General features: G+C 48.8%; 1 protein-coding gene across 3 annotated transcripts in view; it reads right to left on the minus strand.

Moving 5' to 3' along the window:
- The window catches only part of Rcd6 (Reduction in Cnn dots 6), a 101,341-nt gene that overhangs the window by 19,535 nt on the left and 63,149 nt on the right, over positions 1-18,657 (minus strand). For all 3 annotated transcript variants that reach the window (XM_089563718.1, XM_089563713.1, XM_089563724.1), the window contains exon 2: positions 26-80. In XM_089563718.1, the coding sequence (XP_089419844.1) occupies positions 26-80 (55 nt within the window). The remainder of the gene's footprint in view (positions 1-25; positions 81-18,657) is intronic.

The raw sequence follows: 18,657 nt of genomic DNA on the forward strand, positions 1-18,657 counted from the left end.
TGACAGAGAAGAATGTCAAGCTCACCATTGTTTTCTATGATCCACCACAGTTCCATTATGAAAGCACCCAGGTAGACAATCTGGAAAAGAAGACAGCACAATAGAAAACTTGACACGCGCGCTGTTATCGAAATGAAGAGAGTAACCTCATAGATACAAAGCAAGTAAGTGCATGAAAACAACTCGTGCATACAAAAATCCATCACTCACTGTTCTAAACAAACAAAAAACAAAACGGAACAACATCGCAGTATTTATGTACGTATACGGTCTTGACAAAACCTGCAACTTAATAAGCTTGCTTCAGTGGCGAGATTAAAGAGATACAGAAAGTACGTACAACACTTGTATCACAAGAACCTCAGTTCCCATTCCCCACACAAGCTCCGTAATCTTAAAAAAAAAATACTTTGCGAATGCAGTGTGTTCCTCTACTGATCCCAAAGTTCCAAAATCGAATCCTGGCCGCATTCGAGCGAAATACATTAAACCCCAAATGCCAATCATGACTACAGTGGACGTCAGGGGCTCTGTCGTCGACACCATCATCGTAACTTATTACACCGTTAAACGCTCCAGTTAGGGTACTGCATAAAGGGAAGAAAGTAGCGCGCACACGCACACACAAAAATAAATAAATAACACGGAAATAGATAGCCAGAGCAGAAGCAGTACTCAGTCAAAAGCACTCAACCTGGAAGATACAGTTCGCATAAAGAAGGCGCTGTGCCTACTAGAGCTGGTTATGCACTTTGTGCGCGGAGAGGCAATAAATTATTCCAATTCATGCAATGTCTGCTACTAGAGTCACAGGAAATTTCAAAACTTCAGGATACCGCATCCCTTCTCTCCACGCCACCTGATTCGGAAGGTTTATGGCTGCTGATGCTTCAGAGTTCTCAGCACAAGAACCAGCCTAATGGTCACATAGTGTCTGTGGTGCCCTTTGTATCTGCCTTCGCGACGTCATAACAATTTCTGTGACAATTTCGCATACCGTACCGTAAGCTGACGCTCAGAAGGAACAGCTATAGGGAAAATAAAAATTTCGCAACTCGTTTAAGCAGCACTTTCTGCATGTATGCTGCTAATATATTTCCTAAGTTGGCGCTCGCTGTTCTGGCAACATTGGACTCCGGCAGCGATGTATACCTTTCACATGTCTAACAGAGCGAAGAGGAAATAATATGGTATTCCGAAAGCTTTTTCAGTGACTCTACCTGCTGTTTAAAACGCCACTCGCACCTCCAGAGCCCCATCTAACTACCCCACTTAGTCGCCGAGCGATTTTTCGGACTCCCAAGGGGACGTCAAAACGTACGAAAAACCGAGCAGTCAGAAAAACAAAACTTCGCCAGAAAAGTTACTTTAATTCAACCCCTAATAGTAAATATTGTGGAAGAAGAGTATTACGCACATTCTGAAGCTTCGCAAGACTCAAAATCTCGCCGCGCGTCGTGTGCACCACGAGCGGTGACTGCTTTCATGAACTCAGCGTTCGATGGCTGTACTACCAACGTACCGTGCAGTTATAAACGACGCTTTTTTGCGTGCGTGTATGCGAACTACTTGAGCACAAAAAAAAAAATATAGTACATCCAGAATGCGGCAGGCAAACAGAATGAGCGAGGATAGCCGCCCAGCTCGGCGAATTCCTTCGTTGCCGCCGCCGCGACATACGTGTTTGCCCACGCAAATACGGACGGCCGTAGCAGGAGCGACGGTTATGCGCGCGATATGCAAGAACACCGATATCACGTCCGCCCGCCGGGCGGGCGGATCGCGTATGTAGCTATGCGTTCTCGGCATCGCACAGCGCCGATTCAGCACCGGATATCCTGCTCACCTGGTCTGTAACTGTTTGCTTGTTCGCCGAAGCAGCGAATGGGCATCTATTCTGCAAGGCATATACGAGGGTCTCCGTATCTGAGCCAACACAGACACCACGGTACATCGACGTTATAGAAACACGTAACCTCGGGTCCCACTGATCTGCCCTCGCACTATGGCGAAGGTATGCGAGCTCAACTTTTTTTAGTACGATGTACAGCAACCACATATGTCCTCATGGCTGCGTTTTCATGTTTTCTCCGCAATGCTGTTGCGGATCCACTGACACTCTCGCTGCTTTCAGCGAAGAGTAAAAAACAAAAAAAAAAGTACAAGAGAGGTAGACATATACTGGCGCTTCGGAGCAATTGGTGAAGGCTTTGCAAGTAATTTTCCCCACAAACTGAGCAAAGAGAAGATCGTCGTCGAAAGCTCCTCACCGAGCACACTTACTCCCAAATCATATGCGGTCTCACGATTCCAGACAGCTAATTATCCGGAGCATTCACGCTCAAGGACCACATATTCCTAATGCTGCGACCCGCATTGACAACTTTGTCCTGTGCGTAAACGCTGGAATTTCTGGTTGCGACGTACGACGAGGGCGATGCTGATCTTTTAAGCAGCGTCACCATCATTATCATCATCACCAGCCTAAGGTCACTGCTGGATAAATAAAGGCCCCTCCCGCTGACCCACAATTACACGTGTCCTGGCCAGCAGCCATTATCCCGGCAAACTGCCTAGCTTCACCTCATAGCTTAAAAGCGAAGGTAAACGTCGCTTCAGCAGCTACTTAACCACGTTAGGAAAGAGCGCAATGATATAAGCAAGGTAAGGTTGGTTGGTTTATGGGGTTTAATGTCCCAAAGAGACTCAGGCTACGAGGGACGCCGTAGTGGAGGGATCCGGATAATTTCGACCAGGTAAGACTGCAGGTCTCCAGTACGTACCCATTACGACGGTTCATATCGGTTAGTTCCAACAGATGATTTATGGGGTTTAAAGTCCCAAAGTGACTCAGGACAAGAATTAGGTATTAAGTTGTTTCAAAAGACGTGACGGATACCGAAGAAGCGTGTTTGGTTAGGTTGGTTCCTTCGTGATCTAAAAGGTGGGAAGCAGCGATGAGAATGCGGACGCTGTAGACGATGGCAAAGCACACCGTTGTTACCTCTATCTGCGCAGATGATCTGACTGTTTCAGCCGGCTTTAACTTCAACTTCTAAGCGCTGTTTGCCGCCATTCGCGAAGCCACAGTTACCGTTCGCTCCGCTACATCGCTGACTCGGGACAGAGAGCGCCATCTGGGATCAAGGGCACTAAACAAAGGCGCCCGCCGTTCAGCGGAGCGAACGGCTAAGCGGAGTGAGGCAACAGGTGGAGGAGTGGGGCGGGGCGACGATGCGAGAAAGGCGGAGGGATGGGGGAGGAAAGAAGAGGGGGAGGCGGCGCGCGCTGGGGCTGCGCAATCCCCCATACCCTGAAACAAAAAGCAAATCGCCCCAGGCGAGATGGCACAATCCGCGCGTTCGCGTAGAGCGATGGGGGAAGCGGGAAAAAGAAACCACGCGAAAAATGAGAGAGGCGCAACCGTTTTCCTGTTCCGCCGACAGATGGGCGCTAGGGTCGGCCCCGTTTATTTGAAGGCAGCAGCGTTGCCGCCGCCGGCACTAGCACCGCGGAGAGAGACTTTCCGCGTAAACCTGCTACGCCCGCGCGTGTGCGTTGCGCCATTAAAAATGTGCAGCGTACAGGACGCCGCAGGGCACGCAGGGGTTGTCGCTCACTAATTTAGTAGTTGCGCGCAGAAGAAAATAGAGCAGAATGTCTACGTTCAGCGTCGTCTGCGTCGTTAGTGTCCCTGCGCCGAGCATGGACACTTGAGGACAGGTTGGTCACCGCATTCTAATGATAAAGTAAAGCGGAGTTTTGAAAAGTTAGAAAAGACCGAAAAATGAAATCCACGCCGCACAAGCCGTTTTCACAAGCAAACCGCAATGACGTCAAGCCCTGCGTCATGCAATCTCTGAGGCTAGGCCACACGGTCATTCGCATTGTAACTGCCCGGATCACGGAGTCCCTGAGACACTGCAGGACAACATCGACACGTCCCGAGCTTGAATAATCATACGCGTAGCCCGCCCCCAACGATCAGGTAGAGATGTTCCATTTTTAACTCCAACTTTCGCAGTCAATGAATACGCCTTTGCTGCCGAACGAACGTCGATGGAGCCAAAAACAAACAAAAAAACAAACAAACAAACAAATTTTCCTAAGCGGAGGAACACTGCTGCTACGCCTTCCAGAATCCAGTTGGCTGTCGCCGCCCCGATTTCCTGCAGCACTGCATGGTATTCCAAACACTGAGTGTATGTATGTAACCTCCGCCGCTACCGTAGCCGACCCTGCGGCGACGCGTTCCACCGGCTGCACCCTATCGGGCGACCTCGACTTATCGTTCCGCCATCTAAACCGTTCCGTCCACCTTCGGCTGCGGCGGAAAAGCTAAATACAAAAACAACAACAAAACAGGTGGAAAAATGCGCACTGTAAGGGGAAATTCTCCGACTTCAGAAGCGGTCGACCGCGAGGAAGTTGGCCCCCAAAAGCACGCGTAGTTGTGTTTTGTACCCCCCCACCCCACCCCCTTACCCCCTTCCTACGACTAGCACGTGCATTCGGTGCACAGGCAAGCGCTTACGTCACGATTCATTGTCATGAGGAACGAATACACGTCACTTGCGTCAATGTACCGTTTGTTGCGCTTGGAATTGTCTCCCGTTCAGTGGCGCGCGGGAGAGGTGTTGAGGAATCGTTGGTTCTGCAAGCGGGCGATCGACAAGGCTTCTTTTTGTATACGTGTATATGTGTGTGTGTTCTTGCGTGCGTGCTTGCGAGACAAACGTGCGATTGACCGCGCAGCGTGCACGTGCTAGGTGTGAGTGAGGAACGTAGGTAGGCCAAGGGCGCGGAGCTGGGACTCACGCAAGAAGAGCGTGCGTTGAAAATGCGCGCACGAACAGATACAGAAAACGGCGGTCGTTCAAGGGTTGGCAAGTTCGAAGAATGCGCACGCGAGCTTGCGTGTCCGGAGTGGGCCTATCGGGATGCCTGTGCTTTGGCTCGAAGAAACGCATGCGCCGTGAAAATACCCGCTATGTGTGCAGCGTCGAATGTGACCGAGACCTGTCAGCACGTACGCTTTTACCTCTTTTTTTCTTCTTCCTTTTTTTATACGCTCGCAGAATTTGTCACGGGCGCTGGCAAGAAGACCAATGCATTTTTTCCCCTTCACTTCGAAGTGTATATATCTTGTTCCTGCGTGCATTTACAGTGCCGACATCGAAGCTTTGACCCAGAGGCAGTCCAAGGTTACAAGTTGAACCTGGTTTTAACGAAGTTGAAGGAGCCCGGCGATTACTTCGTTATAGCCGTAGTTTCGTTATAGCCCGTGTTGACCGAGCTTCCGAGGGGAATCGTCATTTCTTCGTTATATCCAGTATTTCGTTATAAACCGCTTCGTTATAACGAGGTTAATTGGGCGCTGCGTTACTGTTAAAAGCATTCGTTGATGCATACCGTGTGCGCGCATTAGAGAATCACCGATCAGAGCACACAAACTGTAAAGAACTGAGCCATCAACACGAAGTTTTCAACAAGAAATCGTTTCACAACGGCTTTCGAGCAGTATGTCCCGTGTCGTCCTTGTTCGAAGCAAGTTATCAGCACCGTCACCAGAGAAACGAAAAACTTTGCTGATGTGCGACATTCTGGAACAGGGCCATTTCGACAGAGAACTGAAGCAAGGTACTGAAATCGATGCAACGCGGTTGTTGTTGTCGTCGTTGTTGTGGTTGCCTTTGAAGCAATGACACATGCCCGCGGTGGAGGACTGGCCAGAGTTTGGAGCAGATGCAAGGAGGAAAAAATCAGCCAAAACTTATCGCAAACGGTTCGTGAATAAAAATTAAGGAATCTGGGAAAGCGAATAACCAATTTTTAAAGATTTTGAGCAGATCGGAATGAAATTTGAGGAAACAAAGAGGCGAAGTTTAAAATAAATATTTCAAAATAGTAATAATAACTTATTCATGAAAAAAATAAACTGAAATAATAAAAGACAGCGCGCATAGCTTAAGCAATGCCTCTATTATAACTCTGTACTAGATTTCACAGAGCATTCCTGATACAAAAACTCACGTACAGTCTTTGTCAAAAGTATACAGCCCAAGGTTTTGGTTTGGTTTATTGGGGTTTGACGTCCCAAAGCAACTCAGGCTATGAGGGACGCCGTAGGTTAGGGCACCGGAGTAATTTCGACCACCTGGGGTTCTTTAACGTGCACTGACATCGCACAGTACACGGGCCTCTAGAATTTCGCCTTCATCGAAATTCGGCCACCGCGGCCGGGATCGAACCCCCGTCTTTCGGGCCAGCAGCCGAGCGCCGTAACCACTGAGCCACCGCGGCGGGGCTATACAGCCCAAGGGGTCTGCCTCTGAGCCCTGAAGCACAGCTCCTCTTGCATACTCAAGGACCCTAATATCCAGAAGGCTGGAGGAACTTAAGTACTTAACCCTCCCAAGCTTAGGACTGTCAAATGTGCTTAAGAGCCGCGCAGCAGGGCTCAGAAGCAGACCCCTTTGGCTGTATATTTTTGACAAAGACTACGTCCTGTCGTCTCCGCCCGAATCCACAGTGCCGGGCGGCGCGCTACGCACGTGGTCTAACAAAAGAAAGCCTCGATGTGACGAAGCACAACCTAAAAGGTCATTTAGACTTCACCTCGCTTTCGAGACGACGCGAACTCACTCCGTCTTCATCCAGTTACGGCAAGAACAAAAGATATAATTATTTCCCGCTCCGCGCTCCGACACGCTAGAAGGTCGTTGACCACACGCCAGCAGACACCCAGGCGCCACTGCCACAGTTCGAGTCAATCCACAGCTGCCCTCACGAAGCGGAGCAGTGCACGCATCGTGCATTGAACACAGAAGCCCAAGAAGGGACCACTCGTCGTGTTTGTCCTTTTGTTTTTGTTTATTTTTAGTCGAAGCAGGTGGAGTTCAGCGTGCCATTTGTCAACGTACGAGAGCAGCTGAGTGGTGTCTTAGGCGGTCGCTTGAGCTCGTCTTGCTGAACGCTGTCCATCACGCTATGCAGTCGCGGCAAGGCGAGACAATGGAGTGGCGTCGGCAGCATGAATGAAAAAAAAAAATACCCGAGCACCGGCTGCCTTTCTTCTCGCCGCCTCTGAAATGTGCAGCTGGTCTTACACATAGCCTCGGTCATGAATGAACTCGAGGCGCAATTATAAGCTCGTCCCGTTCTTCTTCCAGAAACCCGCGCTGCTCGCTGCTGGAAATTCAGGCCATCGTAGTTATTTTTGTAGACAATTTGCTAGCGCGCCACTTACCTCCGCGTATGAATTAGAGCAGAATTTTATCTTACTGCTAACTTTTCCACTACCTCCAATGAATAGTACGCACAAAACAAATTGTGTGACCCGTAGTTTCGCAGGCATTAGCAGAGAGAGTTGTGTATAACCACCTGGACAAATTATCAGCGGATGGTTAGCGCCACGAATTTGCGCTGTATACGCTATTACTGCAAAGGATGCTACGCGGGAGGCATGTAGCGAATTGCCACCACCAAGAGGTTTTCCTGACTATAGTGCTGAAAAATAGTATAGGTAGCGGCTTTTGTATTTATATATCCTGCATCTAATTTCGGCCGCATAGGAAAGGTATCGAACCTCTGACCTCATACTCAACAACCGAGCTCCCTGGCTATTGAGCCATGTGCTGTTTAGAATACCGCGCGTATGAACTGACCGGAGTAATCTTTTGGCGGTGTCGTGACCGTACGTCTGGCCACGTGGGCCCGATCAAGCAGCTACCGTGAACAGTTGACAAGGCCGACGACCTCGCGACGGCGGTGGTGCAGTGGGGTGTTTGGAATGCCCCCCTCCGAGCCTAAGCGGATTAGTGCAGCGGAGTGCAGGTGACCGTGGCAGCAGCGACGAAGGCAGGAGATGCGCAGGAGGTATTGTCAGCGCAATCACAGCGGAAGCAGAGGCGACGTGGCGGCGCCAGTCACGCTGGTTGTTAATTGAAGACTGCTCTGTTCCCGACTCGTGTTCTGGACAACCGGCGGGGAAGCACGTTCATTCACCTGCTGGAAGACTGCGGGAGATTCCTTTCCAGCCGGGCTGGATTAGTCAGCATCTCCCCCTTCCCATCGACCCAGCTGCGAGAGAGTGGAACAGCCCGCACCGCCTCTGCCGTGGGTGGTAACACCAGCGTCTACTTCGGTCCATCCGATTGGACAGTGCTCTTCGAACTTCATTCCCCAGCCAGGGATCTGGGGAATCCGAACACTATTTAACTCGGCTGTGAGTGTGGCCGAGAGAAGCCTGCTAGCTCCAGTCGACTACAGTTGACGAAGACGTTCCCCTTCCACTGAGAGTCATTCTCAGGCCCGCTTTGTAAATAATGTAAATAAGTGTATAAAGTTTTTCGTTACCTCCCTCTAAACTCAGTCTCCCATCCTCCTCGTCCCATCACCGGTCTCCGGCCATGCTACCCGGATCGCAACAGCGGTTTGAGAATATCTGCAGTGCCTGTCTTAGCGCCTCGAAGTTAGAGCTATAGTTTATAGATTCTGCAGCTACATACGTGTTCGAAATCGCAGGCGTACCTCCTCAAAACGCACTGTTCTGCGGGTATGGCAGCGTACTCTGTGAAAACAGAGCGCGAAGAATGTTAGCAAGGCGATCCGCAGTCTCCGTCCGGCCCATCCCGCGTTTTCCCACACGCTTCCGGTGCGGATGACGGCGTGGAGTTTCGCCTCCCGTAAGGACGCTAGACGCGCCGCATGACGTGAGAATAGACGGAAAAACGGAGCTTTGTCACAGATTCGGCCCCTGAAGAAATAAAATGACCCCAGTGACGAAAAATAGCACAAAAGTTTAGTTTTTCTTTGTTTACGGGACTTTGAGTAGGCACCAGAAAAGAGGACGCGCGTTTGCAAATTATGGTCGTGTCTGGAACAACAGAGATTTCCAAAGAACGCGAGATGACATGCAGCATGTTGTTCGTCGTTTCTCTACACTCCTGTGTGAGTGCCTCGAACCCTGAGTGTCACGGTTGCTTATGGGAACACGGCCCACACACAGAGATACACACTTGGGTTTGAGTAAAAGAACCGCGGTGAAAATAGACAGGCGAACGCTTGCATCTCAGGGAATATTGCACAGCCGTTCCTGCATATATGCTGGCGTCGACACTGATACAGTTCAACTATAACAACCTTTCAAACCGTCGTGGAACTCTCACTCTGAACAAAATGAGCGTTGTCAAACGAGGTTTTGAACCTTGGATGCCGAGAAAAAAAAAAGCATAAAGCGTTCATTTGTTCTCTGTGCCTCCCCTCTTCCCCTCCACACATGCTTCATAAAGTTCTATAGGCTGAGTATACCGACGGGGCCAATTGCACTCAGCGAGCAGTCCTTTCGCCCTTTGACTGCTCTTCTCAGATACCTCTTTCCCCGCATCGACGTCGTATACGAACTACAATCGGGCACAGAATTGTCCAGGACGCCCGAAAAGTGATCTAGCCACATAGATGTCGTGCTTGTCAACAATCCTCTTATTTCTCCATCACGCAATACAGCATGTGAGTTCGACTTACACCTCACGAGTGTGGTCTCTAAGCATTGCCTAACAAAGAGCCATCGACTTCGCTTGCCGCACACACGCGTTGGAGGATTCTGTTCCTCATTATCAGCACATCCTCGTAACTTTTTCGTGATGTACTGCTGTAGACGTCTGATTAACTTAATTAGACGCACTTCGTTTCTTAACTATTACTCACACGAAACACTTCACTCGCATTTAGGAACACACACCGTAAAACAGCGCGCTTACACGGGACGAAGAAAGAAGACACGCACACACACAGCGCTGAACTTACAACTGCATGGTTTATTGCATTGCTCGCAATAAATACCGGAAAGGAATACAAAAAACAAAAAAAAACAAAGGAAGGCGAGGAAGATATCCTCCTGTCGCATCATGTCGTCAATGGTTATTCAAGATATTTAATCTCTTTTCTTGTCAGTGCCATCGATGGAGTGCTAACGCATGACGCGCCTTTCCTATCTATGATGAATGCTTCATATAGTTCACGTTTGTGTTGATGATTATTCTTCGTCCCGTGTAAGCGCGCTGTTTTACGGTGTGATCACGTACCAACTGGCCCGGCAACTTTCCTTAATTTAGAAACACGTACGTCAAAAACTGATAATAATCGGTACTTAAGAAAATATGAAGGGCGTACTCAACGAAGAGGAAGCGCCTGGACGCCACTCTACGACGAGCACTGGAGTTCGAAGCACAGGGCAAGCCTCGTCAAGAACTGTGCGTATGGAAAAACACCGCTTTAGTCACAACGCGCCGAGGTTTGTGCACACATTTCCCCAGACGTCCCCGCTCCAACTCCTATACTTCGCGGGAAAGTTAGGCGTCTTCGGAGTACACATTACACTAAGATATCCGGAACACTGGGAATCCCGATCGAGGAGCATGGGATACATATGACTAGCAGAGAGATGAAGGAGTTAGCGAGCACGGTTAACTCAAAAACAACTAAAACAACAAAAGTTCATACATGTACGCGCTGCCCGCGTGAGCTAGCCTTCAACACAATTCGCGGTCAAGGAAATGCGAGGAACGATGCCCGCGCCAGGTCGCCTAATACTCCATTTATCCTCACCTCGCCAGTAGGCTTAATTTTCTCACGGGAACGCAAGATCGCACGATACGGAAAGTCACGTAAGAAAAGACCACAGGGAAATTAGCACGTAGTACACGAGGCACGGAACGGAACGGCAACAGTCGGCCGACGCCACACGGAAAAGAGTGGAGGAACTTAGAGTAAGAAAAAAAGACTCGACCACAAAGACGCAGCCATTCATGAAGGCCCGGCTCGCTCAACGAACCGGTACACACGGCCGCTTACGGTAATGTGGTCACGCCTCCTCGGAGCCGCTGCTGCTGCTGCTTTTCTCTGCTCGCGCGGACGGAGTCGCTTCTTCCATCGTGCATAACACTGCCAAGGATGCCAAGGCCCACACGCGGAGACCACACGAGGCGTTCGCGGGCGGCCCGAAGGAGAATCCCGCCCCTCGTTTGCAGCGCGGACAATGAATGCACCCGGTGCTCAGTGACGTAACTCGTGACAGCCCACGATGAGCCTCCGCGGTATATATGGGCACAACCATTACAGGGGTAGCGGTGCAACTACTGCGTTGCAGAGCTCCAGCCAGAAGTCGTTTGTGGCAACGCGTAGGGCGTGAAAATCGAGGTATTTGGTCCAGACTGTGTGTGTGTGTGTGGTGGGGGGGTCAATTGGTTTTTACTTGCAAGGAACACAATATACATCAAAGCTTGGCGACAGATACCACAAAGCGGTAACAAGGCAGCACAACGCACTGCTCTAGTCCCTGCATAACGCAGAACTCGCAGCATGAATGCTTTATAATGACTTGTGTCGCGCATTTTGAAAAAGAAAAAGTCTACCAATTAAAGGCACCAGAGTGGACCTTGAGGACAGCGAGACATGTATGTGTTTTTCAAAACAATTTACATGAACACCTAATTACCTTATGTGTTATCAACGCGATAGCATTAGAACCGTTGATGCCTTTACTGGAAGTAACGTCACTTTCCTTCAGTCAGTGGGAGAATTTTATGACAGACATTTTTTTTTTCTTCGATTAGGCTATATTCTATTAGACTCGATGGCCGCCAGGTGCCAATACCTTCTGGCCGTCGTTTAGGCGAGGTGCCTGGAGTCTCTGAAACAGTTGGAAATAAAAGTTTTATAATCCAATCCAATCGATTAGGCTTTAATTGCTATCGCATAAAGTGGGTTGATTGACATTGTGGGTTGTAGAGGGTTAACAATCGATGATTCTACGGACGAGCAGGTGTAAACGTGAGTGTGACGAACCACTTTGGCATCGACAACGATCTTCTTCTGCAGTGAACACTACGTTTAGTATTGCTTCGCTATCCTCTCATTATTGCCTCCCCCCCCCCCCCCCCCCCCCCAGCAAAACAGACCAACCTTGCTGTCGTCATCGTCGTTGCCCAACACAACAGTGTTAACGCTGTCGCATTGCAAAGTGAGTTGGATTCGAGCTGTGCCACGGTCCGCGCACATGGCTCACGCTATTATCACGCTATATAGCATCCAACGAACAACAAGACATCTCAGGAAAGGCAAGGCAAGGCAAGACTTTAGGGAAAACGCATAAAGACATGAATGCACCCGTAGAAACTAGATAACATAAAATGCCGCAGATACTTAAGTACAGCGACCCGGGGCTACTTTCAAATATACGCATCGAACGAAGTGCAGTCCAGCTAACGTCGATGTACTGCTGCTGAGAAAGAAAATAGAAAGAAACAAAGAAAGAAGATTTGGTTTGGTTTATGGGGTTTAACGTCCCAAAGCGACTAAGGCTATGAGGGATGCCGTACTGAAGGGCTCCGAAAATTTCGACCACCTGGGGTTCTTTAACGTGCACTGACATCGCACAGCACACGGGCCTCTAGAATTTCTTTCGCCTCCAAAGAAATTCAGCCGCCGCGGCCGGGATCGAACCCGCGTCTTTCGGATCAGCAGCCGAGCACCATAACCACTGAGCCACCGAGGCGGCCAAAGAAAAAAGAGAGAAAGAAGAGAGAAATAAAGAAAGAGAAATAAAGAAAGAACAAAGACAATAGAAAGAAAGAAAGAAAGAAAGAAAGAAAGAAAGAAAGAAAGAAAGAAAGAAAGAAAGAAAGAAAGAAAGAAAGGAAGAAAGAAAGAAAGAAAGAAAGAAAGAAAGAAAGAAAGAAAGAAAGAAATGAGAAGTCCGCCAACAATGACAAAGACCGCAAAGCCCACCTGTGTGCGCGCACCATAGCTTTGCGAGGCAAGGTTAAAGAAACGAAACTACGGGGGGAAGGGCACAAAGAGCGTAGGAGAGCTTCGAATATTTCACAACTGGCAGAACGCGACGCCCGCGCCGCATAGCATACAGCTGTTTGCTGCAGACGCCTGCGTGCATGTATACGTCTACCGTCGCCGCCACCAGGTTCATGTAACCGGGCTTGTGTAACCGGTCGCATACTCGACTAGCCCACACAGACATTCGCGCGGCGTGACACATCCGTGCGGTGCGACAACCGATGGCGTCCGTTCGATGACGTCGCTCCAATAACCGCTGTTGCCGTCGACTGCACGGCTACATTTACGTACATATAATGCATACGTAACACGCCGGCGTACAGGTTCACGTACACGGTCCCGCGCGGTGGGAGATGTTTGCGGCAGAGGCGCACGAGACGGCGCTGACCTTGCCGACATCCGCCCCTGAACGCCACGGCAGAGTGCCGTGGGTGTCTCGATGCAAATGCGGAGGGTCGCTCCGCGAGTTATGGGTCGTCCCTCGACTACGCGTATACAGGCGAGGGAACTGAAGGTCCTGGGAACCTCCGGAGACGATGAGGCAGAAGAAAGGCTTCGGTGGAGGATGCGTCAGATGCATGCATGCCTGTGCCAACTTGGTACTTTGGGTGGGAGGAAGGCCGCCTTGAAACAGAGAGGATCATTGATAAAGAAGCGTCGGTGCCACTCCGTGAACGGCGACGCGTGCGCTGCTCGCCGTATGTGAATGCCTCACTCTGATCTCGCAGTTGATAGGCAGATAAGAGACAAGGAAAAGATATACAGTCTAGCCCGTTTATAACGAAGCCACTTATAGCGAAATAGCGGTTGTAACGAAGTTATTTCAATTTCCCATTCCCATTTTTGCATTTTCAATACATTTGGGTCAGGTTTTAACGAAGTAAATAAGAGCGCGTCAGCGGATATAACGAAGACATATAACACCAACCGAAAAATAATCTGCCAATCAACACATTTTTGCGTCCTTGAGGCGATTTTTTCAGCGAAAATAAGAGCAAAATTCGGCTGACGGCGTCCTTTCGTGGCGTCGTCTGCTCTCCTGCGGAGCGAAAGGTTGCTTCACTGCATCGCATGGCACGCCGTCCTTGAACGGCGTCACGGCGTAGAGCGGCAGAGCACGCCGCGCAGGGGAAACATGTAAAAAAGAAGAGATGATTTTTTTTTTTCGATGACGTCGCAGAGAGCGGCCGTCTTGGCCAATCGCGGTTCTCTATTTCTCCCAGGCAGTCGGCGCCACGGCTGGACTGCAGTCTGCAGGAGGTGTGGCAGCGAGCGCTTTGTTTTATGTCGGTGCCGCGGTGCGCAAGGCAGGGAGAAAGCGCGGCAGCATTGTGCATGTTGGAAGCGTGGCTCATTTTTATCGTTATCGCGGATCGTTGTATGCTGTTTATAAGGCCAGAGTTATTCGACTTGATCTACCTTGATCGACTTCTTTCAGCGGCAATAAATCGGTATGCCGATGTTTGCATTTTTTTTCGTAGTCCGCATATTACGAAATAGCTGATATAGCGAAGTGATTTCCGATTCCCGCCGACTTCGTTATAACCGGGCTAGACTGTACATGTACAGTCGAGGACAAAAGTATCTGGACAACGTGCTCCGCTAAGCTTATAGCTATATTATTAGCTGGAGGCCACGCTTGTGGAGGTGAAAGCCAAAATTCTGTTCTTTCAGCTTTACAAGTGTGGTCTCCAGTCGGTGGCTAATAACACAGCTATGGGGTTCGTTAGTGGAGCATGTGGTCCACAGGCTTTTGTTCCTGACTGTACTTTAATACTTCCCAGGTAGTCACAAATTTTCTGCGTGTAGACCTTTCCACTGTCCACAGCCTGATTGAGAGCGCGAGCGTGTTGGACTGTGCTGCGCATGCTCAGTAGATGCCTGTATGAAATCCGCCAATCAGAACGCTTCTGCCGCAGCCCAGTGGTAATATTGCTCTGCTCAAAAACGCAAATCTCAAAAGGTCTGTAGTACCACGGGAGAACTTTGAGCGCCGCCTATAGGCTGCTTTCAACAACGTCAAAATGGCCGCCATTTTACTGCACATGGAGCGCATGGCTTAGCTCCACCTTCTCTGGCCTGCGCAGCTGAAGCTAAGCTCTTTACAACAAAATGGCACCCGTGACGTCACGTGAACACCTCGGACGGAAATTAGCTCGCTGCGGCGACTTCTATTAAAAGACAGTACGTTCCGCGTCATTCACAGACACGTAGCGTCAGACAGCGCCAGGACAGCACAGAATTTTATGTTGCCTTGTGGAGAACGGCCAAACGCAGCAGGAAAGTACGGGTGTTTCTAAATTAGCTTTTTTTCCTCTCAAAAAGAAAAAAATTAATACCCGTACTGTAAAACACAGGTGTTACTATCACCTAGTGTTTACGCAAGCAGAACTGACGTGCGTCAAGACTATTTCGCGCGGATCCCTGAGGCTAGGCTACATCATCATTCACTTCTGAACAGCGATCACGGATTACTTTTCGGTTTTGGCGAGACGAGTTTGAATCGAGCGGCGGAAAAATTCTTAAGGCCAATTTTCTCAACAATGCACGCTTCACCGCTGCTGGACAAATATCAACATCGCGTATCGTGCAAAATGTGGAGGTTGTCTGCAAGGTGAGATGTAGTGACCATCTAGAATGGTGAGCTCTCGAATTTGCAAAGACTGGAGCAGGGAACAGAAGAAACCAGTGAGACAGAAGCCCGTAAACGAATTAACTGTAAGAGGGAAATTAGAGGAATTCAGGATCTAGCTGCAGAACAGATATTCGGCTCTTAACGAGGACGACGACCGTCATGTTCAAGCAATGAACGATAATCTCAGAGGTGTCATTAAGAGATGCGCAATAGAAGTAGGCGGTACCATAGTTAGACAGGACACCAGTACGCTCTACCAGGAAACGAAATAATGAAAGCCTCAAACTCAGAGTCAGAATAGAACTGGCGCTATCAAAGTTAATCAGTAAGCGTAAGATAACCGACACAAGGATGTATAAATTTGGCAGAGTCAAACATAAGCTCTCAAAAACGGAGGTAGACTGCAGCAGCCAAGAGGACAAGCGCATTTTTCGACGGGAAGTTGCTTACAAACGCAATCTTTTTCACATATCGTAAGATTCCACTGTAACGATCAATATATCCGCATATAACAGCACATCTTTTGAAGGAAGGTGGACAGATTGTGCTAGAAAGACTGGATACCCTGTATACGCAACGCCTCATGACCTCGAGCGTACTGGACACTTGAAAGAGCGCTACCACTATATAAAAAAGTATATAAGAAAGGGGACGTCAAGGACCTAAAAAATTACGGACCGATCAGCTTACTCCGTGTTCCCTAGAAGGTATTTAGTAAAGTAATCGCTAACAGAGTCAGGGCTACCTTAGACTTCAATCAACCAAATGATCAGGCAGGCTTTGGTAAAGGATACTCGACAATACACCATATTCACGCTATCAGTCAGGTGATAGAAAACTGCGCTGAATAAAACCAGCCCCAATATAAAGCCTTCATTGATTACGAGAAAGCATTTGACTCAGTGGAAACCTCGGCAGTCATGCAGGCATTGTAGAATAAGGGTATAGAAGAGACACATGTAAAAAAAAAAACTGGAAGATATCCATAAAGGATTCCTCTCTGTTTCCTACAAGGAATTTATGAGGTGATCGCTAATAGTATCAGGACCTTAGGTGTCAATCAACCAAAGGACCTGGCAGGCTTTCGTAAATGGCACTCGACAATAGACCGTTTTCACACTATACGCGAAGAAATGAGCAGAATATAACCACTTCTATATATAGCCTTCATGCATTAGAAGAAAGCATTTGACTGAGTCAAAACACCGGCAGTCATGCAGGCATTGTAGAAAAGAGTGTAGAAGAGCCGCATGTAAAAAAAAAAATTGGAAGATATCTACAAAGCATGCACAGCTACTATAGTCCTTCATATACTATAGCCAGAAGGCTGTGGCTAGAGTTCCGTCCAGACGGAACTACAATTTGCGCTAAAGTTCCGTCCAGACGGAACTGCATGTAGCGATGGGGTTCCGTCTAGACGGAACTGTATCTGACACCATACAGTTCTGTCCACCATTATCTGCCACAAGAGTTATGTCAAGACGGAATTAAAGCTGGCGTTAGGGATTGGGAAACCACCTTGCTTGCAGACTTTTGCATGTCCATTTAAAAAAGTGGCAATCCTATTCCGCCTAATGTGTGACAGGATATCCTGCTGCATTATTCTATTTTCCAAGCAGTCAGTGAGAAATGGCAACAGAACGAGCTTTGGCTTGGGTTTGTTGGTGCGTTTGCAAAATGCTTGTTGACCGTTTGTGTACGTCTTAGTCTTTTTCGCGCTACGTCATCGTGCAGCGCAAATAGCGACAGGGCTTCACATCACTTCGCGGAGAGTTTCTGCACTCTGCTTCTAAAAGTGTGATTTTCCCGATCCTGCACGCATGCACGGAAGTTATACCTTCGAGGATGTAACTAAACGCAATTCGCGGACAGATATTTTGGTGCCGTATAAATGCACAGAGAGAACATCTGGATGCAGCTTTGTCAACTGGTTATTCCAGAGGCAAAGAAATGCTTTATGTGGGTAGAAATCACCCATTTTGTATAGTATAGACAATACGGACATTAGACAGTACTAGTTTTACGTACGTAGAACCTTCACGCATGTAAACGTGAGCGTACGCTCGTGTCGCTTCGTACAGTTTTAGCTACACGTACGGGACGCAAACTGTGTATATCTGCTATAGAACCTAAAAAATACACTAGCATGTTGCGCCGCGCCATCTAGTACAGATAAAGAAAACTAATTTTGTTTAGTCGAGCTGCTTGGAACGTAGCCAGGCCAAGCCACAGTGCAGGCGGTCAATACTTTCCCCCTTTCTTCTGACAAACGTTGAGCAATTTCAGTCCACCGAACCGTGTGTTGCTTGTTATCTTCAAAGGGGTTGCATTCCTTCACGTTCCGCAGCATAATTAAATCATCGCTTTTCGAGAAGCGAAGGCGCGCTGGTGTCCCACTCATGTTGACTACGTGCGCGTATGGAGCCAAAACGTGTACCTTTTTGCTTTTCCCGCTGACCGTGCCGAGGGTCTCGCGATATCCGCGAGGTTTTGAGCTTCGCGTCGTCTCGCGAGACCGTCGGCACACTCATTGCTATGACGACCACAAACGCTTCTACGTCAGGCTTAAGAGCTGCTGAAACGGATTTCTATCTGGAAAACAAAAGCTAGTTCTCACCTCAAACTTCATGCGAGAGCAAGAATAGACCAACTGAAGGCAAATACAGCAGTTTACAGCACGATACCACGTCGAGGGATTAGCGACGAAGCTGTTATCGTTGTGAAGCGGGCGGGCAGGGCGCCGCCATCTTGCCAACGCCACGCACGCAAGCAAGCAACGTGAAGGCCGCAACGCAAAGATCCGAATCTCACGTACGTCCGTGCGACCAACGCAGACACTTCAAGTTCTGCGCATGCGCACTGGTGACCCGTAAGCGCTCTACTTACGTGAAGCTTCTACGTACGTGAAGCTAAAACTGTATATTGTATGGACGGAACTCTAGCTGCAGTAAATATTCCGTCTGGACGGAACTGCAGCAGCAGCAAATGTTCCGTCTGGACGGAACGCTAGACACTCCGTAGCCAGAAATAAAATACCAATAAGGTAGGGTGTCAGGCAGGGAGACACGATCTTTCCGGTGCTAGTCACCGATTGTTTACACGAGGTATTTGGAAACCCGGATTGGGAAGATTTAAGAATAATATTTATTGGAGAACAACTTTGCAATGTG

Source organism: Amblyomma mixtum, chromosome 1 (genome assembly GCF_055824585.1).
Source record: "Amblyomma mixtum isolate Tamu chromosome 1, ASM5582458v1, whole genome shotgun sequence".
NCBI classification, from domain to species: domain Eukaryota; kingdom Metazoa; phylum Arthropoda; class Arachnida; order Ixodida; family Ixodidae; genus Amblyomma; species Amblyomma mixtum.